This window comes from Rhizopus delemar, genomic scaffold (genome assembly GCF_000149305.1).
Source record: "Rhizopus delemar RA 99-880 supercont3.1 genomic scaffold, whole genome shotgun sequence".
NCBI lineage: Eukaryota > Fungi > Mucoromycota > Mucoromycetes > Mucorales > Rhizopodaceae > Rhizopus > Rhizopus delemar.
This window is the reverse complement of record NW_027137827.1, coordinates 1,828,453-1,843,521: the sequence shown is the minus strand read 5'-3', so window position 1 is coordinate 1,843,521 and position 15,069 is coordinate 1,828,453. Positions and strand designations below refer to the sequence as shown.

The 15,069-nt window shown below is 35.0% G+C and overlaps 8 protein-coding genes across 8 annotated transcripts; 4 read left to right on the top strand and 4 right to left on the bottom strand.

Annotated features, from left to right (window-relative positions):
• Window positions 1-12: 12 nt before the first annotated feature.
• On the top strand, window positions 13-3,197 carry RO3G_00733 (uncharacterized protein; the record flags this gene model as incomplete). Its single annotated transcript, XM_067655324.1, has 6 exons — window positions 13-114; window positions 192-288; window positions 342-648; window positions 703-910; window positions 968-2,215; window positions 2,265-3,197. The coding sequence occupies 6 exons, from the start codon at window positions 13-15 to the stop codon at window positions 3,195-3,197; spliced, it is 2,895 nt and encodes a 964-aa protein (XP_067511425.1).
• A 159-nt stretch (window positions 3,198-3,356) lies between these two features.
• On the top strand, window positions 3,357-4,109 carry RO3G_00732 (uncharacterized protein; the record flags this gene model as incomplete). Its single annotated transcript, XM_067655323.1, has 5 exons — window positions 3,357-3,542; window positions 3,596-3,660; window positions 3,720-3,840; window positions 3,891-3,987; window positions 4,045-4,109. 5 exons carry the CDS (start codon window positions 3,357-3,359, stop codon window positions 4,107-4,109), a joined length of 534 nt encoding a protein of 177 aa, XP_067511424.1.
• A 66-nt stretch (window positions 4,110-4,175) lies between these two features.
• On the bottom strand, window positions 4,176-4,911 carry RO3G_00731 (calmodulin; the record flags this gene model as incomplete). Its single annotated transcript, XM_067655322.1, has 6 exons — window positions 4,176-4,187; window positions 4,239-4,452; window positions 4,525-4,592; window positions 4,642-4,744; window positions 4,791-4,840; window positions 4,909-4,911. 6 exons carry the CDS (start codon window positions 4,909-4,911, stop codon window positions 4,176-4,178), a joined length of 450 nt encoding a protein of 149 aa, XP_067511423.1.
• Window positions 4,912-5,802: 891 nt separating this feature from the next.
• Window positions 5,803-7,448, bottom strand: RO3G_00730 (glutathione synthetase; the record flags this gene model as incomplete). Its single annotated transcript, XM_067655321.1, has 9 exons — window positions 5,803-5,932; window positions 5,983-6,319; window positions 6,481-6,554; window positions 6,613-6,696; window positions 6,774-6,854; window positions 6,914-7,042; window positions 7,090-7,238; window positions 7,289-7,364; window positions 7,408-7,448. 9 exons carry the CDS (start codon window positions 7,446-7,448, stop codon window positions 5,803-5,805), a joined length of 1,101 nt encoding a protein of 366 aa, XP_067511422.1.
• Window positions 7,449-8,144: 696 nt separating this feature from the next.
• On the top strand, window positions 8,145-9,248 carry RO3G_00729 (uncharacterized protein; the record flags this gene model as incomplete). Its single annotated transcript, XM_067655320.1, has 1 exon — window positions 8,145-9,248. One exon carries the CDS (start codon window positions 8,145-8,147, stop codon window positions 9,246-9,248), a length of 1,104 nt encoding a protein of 367 aa, XP_067511421.1.
• Window positions 9,249-9,299: 51 nt separating this feature from the next.
• RO3G_00728 (uncharacterized protein) lies at window positions 9,300-9,636 on the bottom strand (the record flags this gene model as incomplete). The annotated part of the gene is made up of 3 exons (XM_067655319.1): window positions 9,300-9,421; window positions 9,471-9,526; window positions 9,584-9,636. The coding sequence occupies 3 exons, from the start codon at window positions 9,634-9,636 to the stop codon at window positions 9,300-9,302; spliced, it is 231 nt and encodes a 76-aa protein (XP_067511420.1).
• A 1,209-nt stretch (window positions 9,637-10,845) lies between these two features.
• On the top strand, window positions 10,846-11,402 carry RO3G_00727 (uncharacterized protein; the record flags this gene model as incomplete). The annotated part of the gene is made up of 2 exons (XM_067655318.1): window positions 10,846-10,933; window positions 11,101-11,402. The coding sequence occupies 2 exons, from the start codon at window positions 10,846-10,848 to the stop codon at window positions 11,400-11,402; spliced, it is 390 nt and encodes a 129-aa protein (XP_067511419.1).
• A 1-nt stretch (window position 11,403) lies between these two features.
• RO3G_00726 (uncharacterized protein) lies at window positions 11,404-13,994 on the bottom strand (the record flags this gene model as incomplete). Its single annotated transcript, XM_067655317.1, has 13 exons — window positions 11,404-11,582; window positions 11,636-11,881; window positions 11,931-12,068; window positions 12,124-12,327; window positions 12,383-12,552; window positions 12,615-12,737; window positions 12,916-12,938; window positions 12,994-13,035; window positions 13,082-13,370; window positions 13,456-13,533; window positions 13,595-13,663; window positions 13,723-13,826; window positions 13,875-13,994. The coding sequence occupies 13 exons, from the start codon at window positions 13,992-13,994 to the stop codon at window positions 11,404-11,406; spliced, it is 1,785 nt and encodes a 594-aa protein (XP_067511418.1).
• Between the last annotated feature and the right edge of the window lie 1,075 nt (window positions 13,995-15,069).

Genomic DNA, 15,069 nt, shown 5'->3' with positions numbered 1-15,069 from the left:
TACCCATTCATAATGAGCTATTACAGTCCTTCTCCTGCTGAAGACCAAGGAAAGCTTTTGGATGAGATATTGAATGTTTGTAAAGTTCAAGCTCATCAAATGAAAAAATGCCTGGTAAAAAAAAGATAAAACATTACAAAAGGAAAAAGACGATTGTAACTTTTCTCTCTCTCTCTCTGGGGAAATATTAGGAAAACAACAAGTTGATGGATGGCTTGAAACATTGTTCAACCATGTTGGGCGAGTTAAGAACTTCTTCTTTGACCCCTAAAAATTACTATGAGCTCTGTAAGTATACCAGATCGAACACAACAGAACAAGCCAATTTATTTTTAAAAAAGATATGTCTATTTTTGATGCTATGCGACACTTGACGGCCTTTTTAACCGAAGGCCATACCTCAGGGCGTCACCACCTTGCCGACCTTTACGAACTCGTACAATACGCTGGCAATATTGTACCTCGTCTTTATCTGATGATCACTGTCGGCTCAGCTTATATGAGTATGCCTGACGCTCCTGTTCGAGAGATTATGCGAGATATGATGGAAATGACAAGAGGTGTTCAACACCCTATCCGTGGTTTGTTCTTGAGATACTATCTTAGCAGTATGACTCGCGATTACTTGCCAGTAGGAGAAGGTTCAGGGTAAAAAAAAAAAAATAAGGCCTATGGTTTTCTTTTAACTTGATGGAACAATAGACCCGAAGGAAATGTATATGAATCAATCAACTTCATCTTGACCAATTTTACTGAAATGAATAAGCTCTGGGTTCGTTTGCAACACCAAGGCCATTCAAGAGATCGTGAGAAACGCGAAGCTGAGCGTAGAGAATTACGTATTCTTGTTGGTACAAACCTTGTTAGACTCAGTCAGCTTGATGGTGTTGATCTTAAAATGTATCAAAAGGTACAAGCATGCATGGAGAAAAAACAATTCGTGTGTATACTAAGCTTGGTTCAATAGGACATTCTTCCTGGTATCTTGGATCAAGCAGTGAGCTGCCGTGATGTTATTGCTCAAGAATATCTTATGGAAGTTATCACCCAAGTGTTCCCTGATGATTTCCATCTTCGTACCTTGGAGCCTTTCCTTTCAGCAACTGCCCAATTACATCCTAAAGTAAATGTGAAACAAATCATTATTTCCTTGATTGATCGACTGGCCGCCTTTGCAGCTCGGGAAGCTGAAGGTGAAGAACCCAATGAAGCAAAGAGACAGAGAGAAGAGAGGATTCGTCGTATTGCTGATGCTAGAAAGCGAAAATTGCAAGGTCTTCCACTTGAGGAAGAGGAGCAAGTAGCAAATGAAAATATGAAAGAAAGCAAAGAAGAGGAAAGTGCCAAGGCAACTGAAGACGTTGCTTCTGATAAAGACATGGCTGCAAGAGAAGAAGACGCAGAAGAAAGCATAGAAAAAGAAGCACAAGAGACGATCGAAGAAAGTACAGAGGGTGCTACCGAAGAAACCACAGAAGAGGCCACAGAAGAAAGAGCCGAAGCAGAAAAAGAGGAAGAAAAAGAAGTGGCTGTCGAAGAAGAGGAAAAGGCTGAAGAGGAGGAAAATGCCGAGATTAGAAAGGTTCGCGGCATCCCTGAAGATGTTGAATTATTTGTCGTCTTTTGGGGCCAAATTGTAGAACTTGTGAAGGCTCGTCCTGACATGACTGTACAAGACTTGACAGCCTTGTTAGTTTCACTCATCAATCTTTCACTTTCTTGTTATCCTGAAAAATTGGATTGTGTTGACCAGATCCTTGCCTTCGCCAAAGATAAGGTGCTCGAATTCTCTGATTTACCAGATCTTCATTCCAAGGCCACTGAAGCAAACTTGTTGTCTTTGTTGTTAGCCCCTATACAACATTATAGCTCCGTTATTACCTTATTGGCCCTGGCTAATTACCAGCCTTTGTTAGCCCTTCAGCCTTATAGCACACGCCAATCGGTTGCTTATTCGATTGTTACGAGTATATTGAAGAATACGACGATTATTGATATCCCTGAAGATGTACACGGTATCCTTGATCTTTGTGATGTCTTGTTACGTGATCAAAAAGATGCACCTGTCTCTGCTGCTACACTTCAGCCTGCTTATGGCGTACGTCAAAAACAAAATGAATTGAGCTTTGAGCAAGAAGAGTATATAGAAAAACAAGGGCTGATGGCTAGGATGATTCACATGTTTAGATCCGACAATGAGGATACACAGTTTTTGGTAATTTTTTTATTGTTTGTCCTGATAACAAACTAAACCTGTTGAATAGTTGTTATCTGCTGCTAGAAAACAGTTTGGGGATGGTGGTGACAGAATTCGTTATACATTCCCTCCACTGATTGTATCTGCTGTGAAGCTTGCTAGACGCTACAAGATACAAGAAGTGCAAGATGAAATTTGGGAAAAGAAAACATCTGCACTATTTCGCTTTATTCATCAAGTGATTTCAACCTTGTACAACAAGTGTGAATGTGCTGATACCTGTCTTCACTTGTTCCTCTTGGCAGGCCAAAGTGCAGATGAGTGTGGATTTGAAGAGATTGCATACGAATTTTTTGTGGAAGCTTTTACGATTTATGAAGAAAGTATTTTCGAATCAAAGGCCCAATTCCAAGCCATCACATGTATCATTGGCGCACTTCAACAAACGCGTGTGTTCTCTTTGGATAATTATGATACCTTGATCACAAAGGCAGCCCTTCACAGCTCCAAGCTGTTGAAGAAGCCTGATCAGTGCCGGGGAGTTTATCTTTCCTCACATCTATGGTGGGCAACGGATCGTTCCCTGGACGAAAATGAAAAAGATTTGTTTAGGGATGGAAAACGTGCTCTGGAATGTCTTCAAAAGGCACTCAAGATTGCTGACAGCTGCATGGATCCTGTTACTAACGTGGAATTGTTTGTTGAGATTCTCAATCGATATGTTTATTATTTTGAAAAGGGCAACGAAGCAGTGACTGTGAAATATTTGAATGGATTGATTGATTTGATCAATACTAATCTGAGCAACATGGACAATCCAGATCAACATCCTCCTACATCCAACTCTTCTTCACTGGTTGAGCATCAAGGATCTATTTCAGAATATGTCCGTCGTCATTTCCGTTCTACTTTATTACATTTACAAAATCGTAAAGAACAATCAGCTCGCAGTGATTGGCAAGGACCAAAGTATGATGAATTGGATTTAGGTGATATTTAATAGTCGTAATTTCTTAATAAAATTGCTCAACTGGATTACACGCGAGATGGTAACACGGAGAGCTTAGTCAAAAAAAATTGTCCAATCAGACAACTATATAAACAAAAGAAACTTTTTTTTTTTTTTTTTGTTGTTATAATTTAAATCCCTGCATTGAACATGAGAGCTTATGTGTATGACAGTGAAAGCAAGGCTGACCAAAGAGCTGCTCACGACACTGGTATTGAAAAATCACAAGACGAATTAGCAAAGCTTGGTGTGTTGTATTGGAGAATTGACGGTGCGGATGCTCTTGATCGCATTGACGAAATTTCAAAGCAAAGAGACTATAAACACCGAGATACCGTAAGTCTTTTGTTTGCGTGCGCATGTGTTTTATTTCTTATATTTTGACATAGATTGAAGTATCTCCTGCTTCTTTTGGTTCTATTTATGAAGACAAGCTCCAAATCTTTTTTGCCGAGTAAACAAGAAGGATATAAGCCGAGGTAGTGAGTTTATGATTAATTTTTATTTGTGTAGACATCTTCATGAAGATGAAGAAATCAGATACATTCTAGATGGCACTGGATACTTTGATGTTCGTGACGAAAAGGATGTTTGGATTCGTATTGCAATGGAAAAGGGAGACATGATCATTTTGGTATATAAAAATGAACTGATGATGAATGCATTGTAACACTTTTTTACTAGCCACCTGGTATTTATCATCGTTTTACTACAGATGAAAACAATTATATCAAAGCCATGAGATTGTTTAAGGATGATCCTGTCTGGACACCTCTTAATCGTAAGTGTATCGTTTATTTAACCTATTAAAGTATTAACGCATCATTAAAAAAAAAAGGCCCAACAGCTGATGATAATCAATACCGTGCTGAATATCTCAAAACATATAACATTGCAGTTTAGTTTATATGCCAATCTCTTTATTAAAAAAAATAAAAAAAAAGAATCAACGCGAGGATTAATTCAGATTTATTTAGACATCTATTCAAAAAAAATAAAGTTAAGAATAGATATCGAACCAAAAAGACTTACCATCATTTTAATAAATTCTTGATAATTGATTTGCCCATCACCATCTACATCTGCTTCACGGATCATTTCATCGACCTCCTCTTCATTCATTTTCTCACCAAGAGAAGTCATGACATGACGTAACTCAGCAGCAGAGATGTGCCCATTACCGTCTTTATCAAACACCTTGAAAGCTTCTTCGATTTCTTCTTGAGAGTCAGTCTCTTTTAATTTTCTAAAGTCAGAATAAACAAACTTTTTAGTTTGTTTGTTTTTTTATATAAAAACAAAATCCAAGATGGTTTACCTTGCCAACATGGTCAAGAATTCAGGAAAGTCAATTAGACCATTGCCATCGCTATCGACTTCATTAATCTATAATAAACTAGGATTAAGCCTGCCTTTCCACTGTGTGTGCTTTTACCATATCTTGAAGCTCAGCTTCAGTAGGATTCAGATTTAAGGAACGCATAACAGTTCCAAGTTCTTTTGTGGAAATAGAACCATCTTGGTCTTTATCAAAGAGACTACATGAATGTGAGTATAACCTTTAGAAAGAGAAAAGAGACTTACTTGAAAGCTTCACGAAATTCAGCAATTTGATCTTCAGTAAGTTGGTCAGCCTAAGAAAATAAAGAGAGAGGGGGGGGAATGAATGTGAGAAAGCGAGTTGAGGATGTCTTTGACCTACCATGATAGTTTGAGTAATGTTTTGGAAAGAAAAGAAAGAGGAAAAGATGAAACCCCTTTGTTGTATTTGCCACCCGTTTTAGTACGAAAATCAAATATGATTGGTTGATAACGAATGTCGCTTTCTTGTTCAAAACGTAACACATTGAAATCGATGAACAACATACGGTATGCTTGTAACATGAATACGCTCAAGTGAACCGTTTATTTTACATCTAACAAACTGAAGACCCCATTCCTGCCAAGTATGTCGATAAAGAGAAATAGGTATTGCCCCCCTTTTTATTATCTTTGCAGATCATAAATCTATTTATTTTCAACCTCTTTGTTCAATCATTTTAACCAAAAGAATTCAATTACTTTTTACACATTATGAAAACGTAAGCTATACTATCATCCCTAGTTTCCCTAGACTCCCTTTCTATCCCCCCCCTCTCTCTCTCTCCCCTTTATTCCCCCCCTTTATCTTACCTCTTCGATCTATGTAGGGCCATCAGAAAGGGTCTATGTTCATCTAGAATTTTACTATGAATCTTTAAAACAGCTCAGTCTTTGCTTCATCACTTGTGATATCAATCAGAAGGACATGTCTTATGGTCTAGTCTGCTCATAAAAAGTGGATGAAAACCAAACCTCGTGTGCCTCACTCTCTTTCTCCCTTTTCCCTCACTTTTTCTCCTCTATTTTTAAATTAAGGTTTAAACATTCTACTGTAAGTTAATCTATAAAGTGAGCCGATATTCTTTTAAAACATTGAATTCATCTCAACAAGCTTTAAATCCTGATTTATATGAAGAGAAGGGGGGGGGGGAAATGATGTATAAAGGGGAGTGGGCGCGCTTCTGTTCATTGTCCTGCCTCCTTGATATCTCCTGATTGAAATGATAGATGACGTTTATTTGTCTACTAATAAAGGACTATCAATAACAGCAAAACCAGCGGCTACACCACCTTCACGAGTAGTGATAGCCTTTGTACGTAATAGATGACCACCGGCATAATTGACAATCTCATCCTGTCCGTCACTATAAAAAAACATTAGATTTAAAATACAAAACAAAAGAAGAGGGCTTACTTTAAATAGATGCCATAAACACCCAATTCACTCACCACTTCACCTTCAATCACTTTTCCTTCTCGTATCATCAAATTATTGAGTGGAGGACTACGGATGAGATCCATCAGGATGTACGCATTTCTCTCTTTTGGACTCAACTTTTTCAAGGCCTCCAAGATGTCTTGACCATAGATGTTGTGTCCACCACCTTCCCTTTGAGGTTTCATCACCAACTCATCCGGTTTTTCAAGTGCCATTTCATAAGCAGCGATCCCTTCCTTACTTTCATCTAAAGGATATAAACCTGCAAAACATGCACGCATTTCTTGAGCTGCCTCCTTGGTAACATAGCGTTCTAAACAACCAGGGACAGACAAGACTTGTTGTACCTTTTTGGAACCAACCAGTTGATATGCAATCGTTGGACATTTTATAGATAATGATTTCTCAATCATCAATCTTGCATCCCATTCCTTATAAAAAATATAAATAAACAATAACAAGACATGCATTCACTTGCCTTTTCTGTAGGATAATCTTCAGGACCATAACCAGCACGGAAATAAGTGACAGCAACTTCATATCCATCACTACAAAAAAAAAGAATGGGTAAGGAGAGAGAGAGAGAGAGGATGATAATAAAATTACATAATCAATCCCTTGTTATCAGGAGAAAGCTTAGCTCTAGAATAAATGTCTTCAAGTGAAAGACGCATGAGTGATATACCGTGGCTGAAAATACAATGAATAAGACCAGTCTATTTTTATCTTTTTTTTTTTTTTTTTTTTTTTTAATATTATTTATTTACCGTTCTTGTAAAGTATATTCAATCCAACGTTGATCAAACACATTACGTTCACCAGGTTGTATAATCATCGCGATACGTGCACTAAATGTATCCTATTTTAATATAAACAATAATCATCATAAAAAGGGCGGGTCAATTACCTGGGATTTCCATACAGTTTCCATGCATGAGCCAATCCATCCGCAAAGGATTGAATAGCATCATTTTCAGGTAATTGATCGATCCCGATCTGATTTCCTCCATATCCTTTCAGTGTCGACAGCAGAAACCTATCCTTCATCAATATCTCACACTCTTCATCCTCTCTTTTGCTTACCGATGAAGTTCACTTGTCCTTACACTCAGACTGCCAAAACTAGCTGAGATTGTATTGAATTCGACTTGTTGAATACGAGCGGTGGATGCATCCGCATCGGATTGAACATGTAACAGATAATCATTACGATGAAGGCCAAGACTAGCAGGCTATTTCCTTGATGAGATCATGATTTGTTGTTTTTTTATTATTATTTTACCTGTGCGATACCTTCTTTTTTCACTGTTAAATAAATTTGATATAATTGATTTGTAAATTCATCCAAATTGGCAAGACTATAGACACATCAGTAAAGTAAAACAATAGAGTCCAACCTACGTTTCCATCGTTTCCGCAATCAAATGATCATCTTGACTCATTTTATGAATTAAAGTATTCCAAGGTTGTTGTAACCTTCTTGCCTTTTCAAACTCTTTACGGGGGAAAGGGGTTGGATAAAGGGCAAAAGGGGCATGAGTAACAGCCGGGTTGTTTACAAACAATGTATTTTCAAAGGATGGTCGTACAATAAGACCGTGAGCAAGGGCCCAGTCTATTGCCACTGTTAACAACTCGTTCAATTCTTCTTTTGTCACTTGAGGTGGATACATCCTGTTTGTAGAAAAGAAGAAGAAAAAATAAAATCGGTTGGAATTGCTGATTAATCCACTCAGCTCTTGAGCGTTGTATGTGTGACTTTCAAGGAGAGTGGACTTTTAATAAGGAGATTGAGTTGTTGTAAGCTAAAGGTGAAGTAGAGTAGATCACAATAAGGAGTATGGAATCATTGTCTTCTATAAAAACGTGACTGAAAATGACGAGACTCTGTTGATATGCAAGTAAAGTAGATTTAAGGAGAACTTCTTTAAAAAAGAAATTTAGAGTTTAGGGAGATTGCTTTTTTTTTTTTTTTTTTTTTTTTTTTTTTGGGATTAAGCATACAAGATTTGTTTAGAATCTATCTTATGCAAAAGCAGTTGAAGTCAAATAGTTTCAATATAACCATAAAAGGATCTATAAAAAGCTCCCTCTTTTTTTTTTTCCTTAAAAAATAAACTAATCTTTTTCTTCTTTTTATGATGAATAATAACAATAATTATTGCCTTGATCCACTGACAAGAAGATATTCTGGTCAACATTCAGAACCTGTACTTTCACCTCCACTTACACCCGCACTACCTCAACAACATCCATTTGATAAAAGAGAGATTGGTTACTCTTATAGATACTCTATGGATTATCATCAACATCATTGGGTCAATCATCCTTCTTCTATTCAACCACCTACCAATACTACCACGACTCCTACTCCTCCTATCACAACCACCACCACCACCAGACAGAACACAAGAAAACAACCAACCAAACAAAATAAACATGCATGTAATTTTCCAGATTGTTCTTGGAGTTTTAGACGCTATGAACATCTAAAAAGACACATGTTGGTTCACACAGGTGAAAGGCCTCATGTCTGTTCTTATCCAGGTTGTGGAAAACGATTCAGTCGGTCCGATAATTTTCATGCACATTATCGTACACATGAAAAGAAGGCATATAAACAAAAACAAGATATTTTAATTAAAGACGAAAGAAGTTTTCATATGCCACCACCAGATTACAACTATGGTCATCATTATCCTCTTTTACCTACTCCTTCACCACCAAAACAAGTGAATTTTGTTTATGAAGAACAAGAATTAAAAAAGCCTCATGCATGCGATCACTGCAATAAAAGATTCCGACGATTAGAACATTTAAAGAGGCATACAAGGATTCATACACATGAACAACCCTTCAAATGTACTTTTCCAGGCTGCTTTAAAGCTTTCTCAAGATCAGATAACCTAACACAACATAAAAAAACACATGAAAGAAGAGGATCATCCACCAGATACACAGACGAATCTGTCACTCCTCATTTTATGCATCCTGAACCTTTTGCTCTAGTGGATTTCATTCGTGATGATAAATCTAATAATAATTCATTATTTACTTGGCAACAACAACAACAACAACAACAGCAGCAGCAGCAGCAGCATCCTGGTGATACTACTACTACTACTACTACTACTACCACTACCACTACTTCTACTACTATGAATAATAACAATAAGAATAACGTCAATCATCATCATCATCATCATCATCATCATCATCCTACTGAGCCTGCTCACTGTTAACAATTTGTTTTTTATAATAAAATATTGTTTATTATTGTTGTTGTTGTTTTCTTAATCATTTATACTTCCATCTCTTGGTCTATATGGAATACCACGTCTTGCTAAATCATCTTCTACATCTTCAGGTATTCTACCATAAACTCGAATTGCATATATTCCTCTCGTGAATTTATCTATCACATCATCAATATCTCTCTCTCTATTCTCATCGACTCATCTTACCTATACGTTGCCACCTACCAACCCAACTTTCTTTTGGATTCATCATTGCTATGCATCTATCGTATAGATTCAATAAATCATTGCATTCCTATTCTCTCCCTATTTCTATTCACCCTTCAAATTTAGAGCTTGTACATTCCATCACACGATCCATACTTCCTCTCATCTGTAATATCTCTTCACAATTTTCACATCCATTCGCTCTAAATTGAGAAGCATTCTATTCTACAATTTAGAAACAACTCAAACTAGCATATAAAATTAAACCTTTGTAAGTGAACATAATAAACAAGCACGTAATTGCTTTTTATCAATCGGTAAAACTTGTGACATTAAAGGAAAAAAAAATAAAATAAAAAAAAAAAAAAAAGGGCTTGAAATAATTTTTAAAATGTAAAAATTTCCTTCTATTTTGTTTCATGAGACTACCAGGACACTATTATGACAAAGGCTGACAAGCAAAACACACATACACACTATTCCAATTGATCTTTTTGCTTTAGTACAGCATGTATAGGATACTAAGACAATAGAAAGAAATAGTTTTAAATCTTTTTAAAATGTAAATGGACATTTGTGAATAAAGATCGCTCTAAAGATAAGACTGATCTATAACGCTGATATTTGTCATCAACCATCACAACAAGGTCTATTATACTCTGTAAACCTGAAAAGAAAATAATTCGGTTTTTGATTTTTTTTTTTTTTTTTTTTTTTCTTCATTCAAAGCTTTCTGCAAAGCTATTGCCGTATCCTTACTAAATATGCCACAAGCACTTTTATCTACTCCTCTAACTCTATTTTAAACTTGTATGACTATTCAGCTGTCTAATTATGGTCTGATTGAGAACTTTTTTTTTTATCCGACCGCATCTTTTCTTATTTACAATAATAATTGTCTGCACAACCTTTTCCTTGTCACCTTCCCTTCTCTTTACTGACACGACTCATTTTGTGGTTATGATTCTTTGATCAAAAACTTTGTGTTACATAATTAACGTATAAGCAAATCAAAGGCTATAAAAGTGAGTTCTTTTCATCTTATCTTTGGCATAAAATTTCTCTGTTAAGCAAACTCACCAAATAAATTAGAAAAAAAAAAAAAAAAAAAAAGACGCGGCTTTGATTCACAAGAGGGTAATTTGAATAGGATAACCTTTTTAGAAAAAACGGTCAAGAAGCCTTCACCATTGACCTTTTGAGATGGCATCCATTGTATAAATATCATAAAAAAAGAGCGCGATCGTAAATTAAACAATCGTTTTCATACCTTTTGATGGGAATTTTTTGCACAAAACTATAAAAAGCATATTTTATGCGCAGCATTTTTTTTTTTTTTGTCTCTCTTTTTCTTTTCCTCTCTATTTTATTAAAAATGCCTGCAATCATAAAAGAAAAAATAAAGATAAAACAAAAAAAATATATCAAACAAACATTTGTTGCAAACAATAAAGACATTCATAGTAAATAGACTCAAACGTTCATAGCACCTACACACACACACACAACAGCTAATGATCTCATTTAGCTAAAATATATTATCCAACAACACAAGAAGAAAGGGAAACATTCATTAATTATAAAAATGGTAAAGTAGTAACACCCTTTCAATACAAGGTGTATGATCTAGTGGCTCAAATCCCAAAGGGACAAGTGACCTCATACAAAGTGCTCAGTGACACTTTAAAATCTGCTCCTCGAGCCATCGGACAGGCACTTCGCTTAAATCCCTTTTGTCCTTTACCTGTCCCATGTCACAGAGTGATTGCTTCTGATTTAACCATCGGTGGTTTCGCTGGCAAATTTGGTGATTGTCAAAATACGGCAAACAAAAAGGCCATGCTGGAATTGGAAGGTTGTGGTTTTAATGAAGATTACTTGTTTAAAAATAATGTGGATGGAAATCAAATCATGTTTAAAGATTTTGAATAAATTAATGTCCATAATGATATAATTTAATGATGCCGTCCGCTCCTCCACTTAGCATCCAAGGGTAACTTTTGTGAAACTTGACGCTCAATACGCCTTCATCACCTTTTCGTCTGTGAGCAGAAAATTCTTGTTCGTTCCTAAAAGTATTCAAGTTCCATAATCTTATTGCTGAATCATGGCCTACATACAATAGTAATAAGTACATGTACCATTATTTCTTGTGATAAGCAAACCTCCTGATACTAAAGTATTGCCAATCGAGTCAATATCAAGACTTGTCACTGCATCCAAATGACCTGATAGTGTTTGTATACATTCACCTAATAACAATAAGTACATGATGGATAACAAATTGGCATCTTTTTTGTTACCAGATTTAATATCAAATACTTTAATATGACGATCTTCATGTCCCGATATGATTAATGGCAGTGTGGGATGTGTCACTATACAATTAATCTGTGTATGTCTTGTGTTATCTATTAAATAATATCATGAGCTATACTGTGATCATAGATGCAATATTACCATATGTTTCATCACTATTCTTCAAAGTAACAGCAACTTGTCCAGTCTCGATATCATACACCCTTATCTTGGCATTTGAATAAGACGCAGTAAGTTTATTATCATCATATTGACAAAAATCAAGAGATGTTGGTGATACTTTTTGTAAATGTACATGAGCCCCTTTTCTCCTTTTAAGCATTTGTATCCTTACCTCTTTTGTCATGTAGTTCATCTGAAGATAGTATACCATCAAATGTCAGTGTACTCTTTAATAAACTTCCAGTAGTCTGTGTATTCCATATCTTTATCGTTCCATCGGCGGATGCTGAAGCTAATAAATTATTAAAAGGTGAAAGCTTAAAGTCCCAAATAGCATCTGTATGTCCAACATAAGTTGCAAGATTCAATGAAGGATCTAGTATAGAATCAGTATCAATTATATCTTTTTTGCTTTTCTTTCAGTTCGTTACCAACAGGAGAAAATTGTCCACAGTCTTCTGAAGGCATCTTCCAGACACGTATGGTTGAATCCAGTGAAGCAGAGTACACTCTGTTTTGTGAATCAGATATCATAACCGATGTCACTACATTTGTATGTCCTCTAAAGGTAATACTTGGATCTGCTTCTTCAAAAGCGCCTCTAAAATACAACAAAGTTGGTCAAAATTTGCTTTTAGCCCCCCCCCCCTTTTTTTTTCTTACTTTTTCCCATCTTTGCCTGCAAGTCGCTTTAAATTCCAAATCTTTACTGTTCCGTCATCAGATCCAGAAGCAGCCATCATTTCTTTTGGATGAAAGCAAACTGTTCTTACCGAATCAAGATGTCTAAAATCATATGGATAAGCAAAAAAAAAAAAAATATTCTCTTTGCCTGTTACCCTTTAATCGTTATTCTATTTCTCCATACTTTCTGCTCTTGGTGGCGGTCTTCTGCCACTTGTCCGATCTACAACAATCGACACATGTCAGTTCTTTGCTTTTATTTGAGTTAATTGACTTTTACTTTATTTGAATCCAAATCACCAGCTAATAAATTATTATCTTTTGATTCTTTATTAACATTCTTCATCAATTTCATTACTTTATCCTCTGATAAATGAAACTTTTCTTGGATTTCTGCAGACTACATACACGCACATTAGTTACTGTTATCAGTTTTTGCTTCTTACAATTTCTTGGCTGTTATTGTTATCGGATGATTTATTATTATTGCTCATCATGGCTACTTCATCTACATTAGCAGGTACTTCTACTTCCTCTTCTTCTTTGGGTGGACTCGCTGTTCTCTTAAGGCTTGGATCTCGTTGAATACTTGGCTTTTGATTTCGTTTTATTGCTTTTTTTGAGGAATCTGCTCTTAATAACCTGTTGGTATCTGCTGTATTATAGGATGATAATGCGTTTGTAAGTGGAAGTTTGGTTGGAATTGAAGTTAAATAATTGATCTCTTCAAGACATCTTTTAAAAGGAGGAGGGGAGAGTTAAAAAGTGAGAAAGGAGTTAAGGAGTCTTTTTTTTTTTTATCCATTTTATTTTTACTTACGATGTCAATAGCTGTTTACTTCTTTCTCTTAGTTTATTATCCTCTTGCGTAACAATAGTTGAAGAAGCTGTATTATGACTAAATTATTAATAATTCAATATTGTTTTCATTGTCTTTATACAAATTCATAAGTACATACATATTTTCCTGAGTAACTTCTTGTTCTTCTTTATTATTGCTATCGTTGTTATTGTCGTTATACCTTTTCCTAAATATCATTCGTAGATTGAGTAAAGATTCACAAAGCATTTTATTTTTATATCCAACCTTTCTTGTCTTAAAGCATATTCAAGCATCTTTACTCTTTTCATCAAAGCCAGTTTAGTATTTTCAATGCCTTTTCTTTCACCTTCCAATAAGGCAATCCTAGCCTAATAAAAACTGTTAAACATATAAATAGTTGCTATTGCTATTGTTACTTTGAGTTCAGCTCTTTCAATAGTCCATTCATTTTTTTCTCTTTCAAATCTTCTCCACTCTGTTTGTAAATAATGTAATATACCAGGTAAAGTATATTCTAAAGCTGTTTGCTCAGACATTTATTTTTTTTTAAATAAAAGAGAAAAAGAAGAAAGTGTGAGGAAAAAGAAAAAGAAAAAAAATACAGAAAACAAAGTGACGTAACTCAGGGCAACTGAGCATGTTCTTATTTCACTGCAGAATAAGCTGAAATTGAATTAGCAAAAGAGAGCAAATACTGAAGCTATCCTTATTGAGGAATAATGCTATGGTTATAAAGTTGAATGTTTTTGGCGAATATTCTGTTAATGGATTCAGCATAATTTTTAGAGGTTCTAACTTAGCATCTGACAGTTGGTGAGAGTTATTTTTATAAAAGGTAATAGAAGAGTTAATGCTTGATTAAAATAAAAGCAATCATTTGGTCCTACTTCTATTGAAAGGTTATAAGAATTATAAGTGACTGTAAATTATGGATTTGTAAGATATAAGCCTAGATGCGATCCCTTTGATTCATATTCTTATAAAATTATAATAAATCTATGTGATCTCGTACTGAAGAAGTAAATTACGAATTGCTTTCTATAGATTTATTTATCCATGCTACATGAAATGTAAAACTGCATATCTTAATAAATCTAATTTTAATGCAAATCAAAAGGTAATTTTTCCATGTATTTATTTATATGATATATATTCTTAATCACTATCCTTCATTACAATACTAGCAAACAAAGCTACGGAGGCGGCAGTTGCTTGTAAATCCTTTGAAAATACGAATATTCAAGTTGAAGAACACAAGGACTATGGAATGTAGGGTAACTGTTAATACTTTAAATATAATAAATACATGGATGAATTTTTTTTAAAAAAAAGAACGTTTACCAAGATACTCGTATCAGAATATACAAAAAAAAAAGTGCATATTTGCTCCAATTCAGTTCTATCTTTTTATTGAAAGTATTTGGTGTTTCAGTATGAAACTTAAAGCATGAAGCAAATACCAAGACCATCCTATGAAATAGATTAATTATCCTTGAAGTTATTTGACGTTATTAATTATAACTATTATACATAGTTATCTACTTTTGAACAAAGGCAGATAATCCAAAAATTCTACATCAAAAAAATACAATTCAAAACACAACAGCTGTT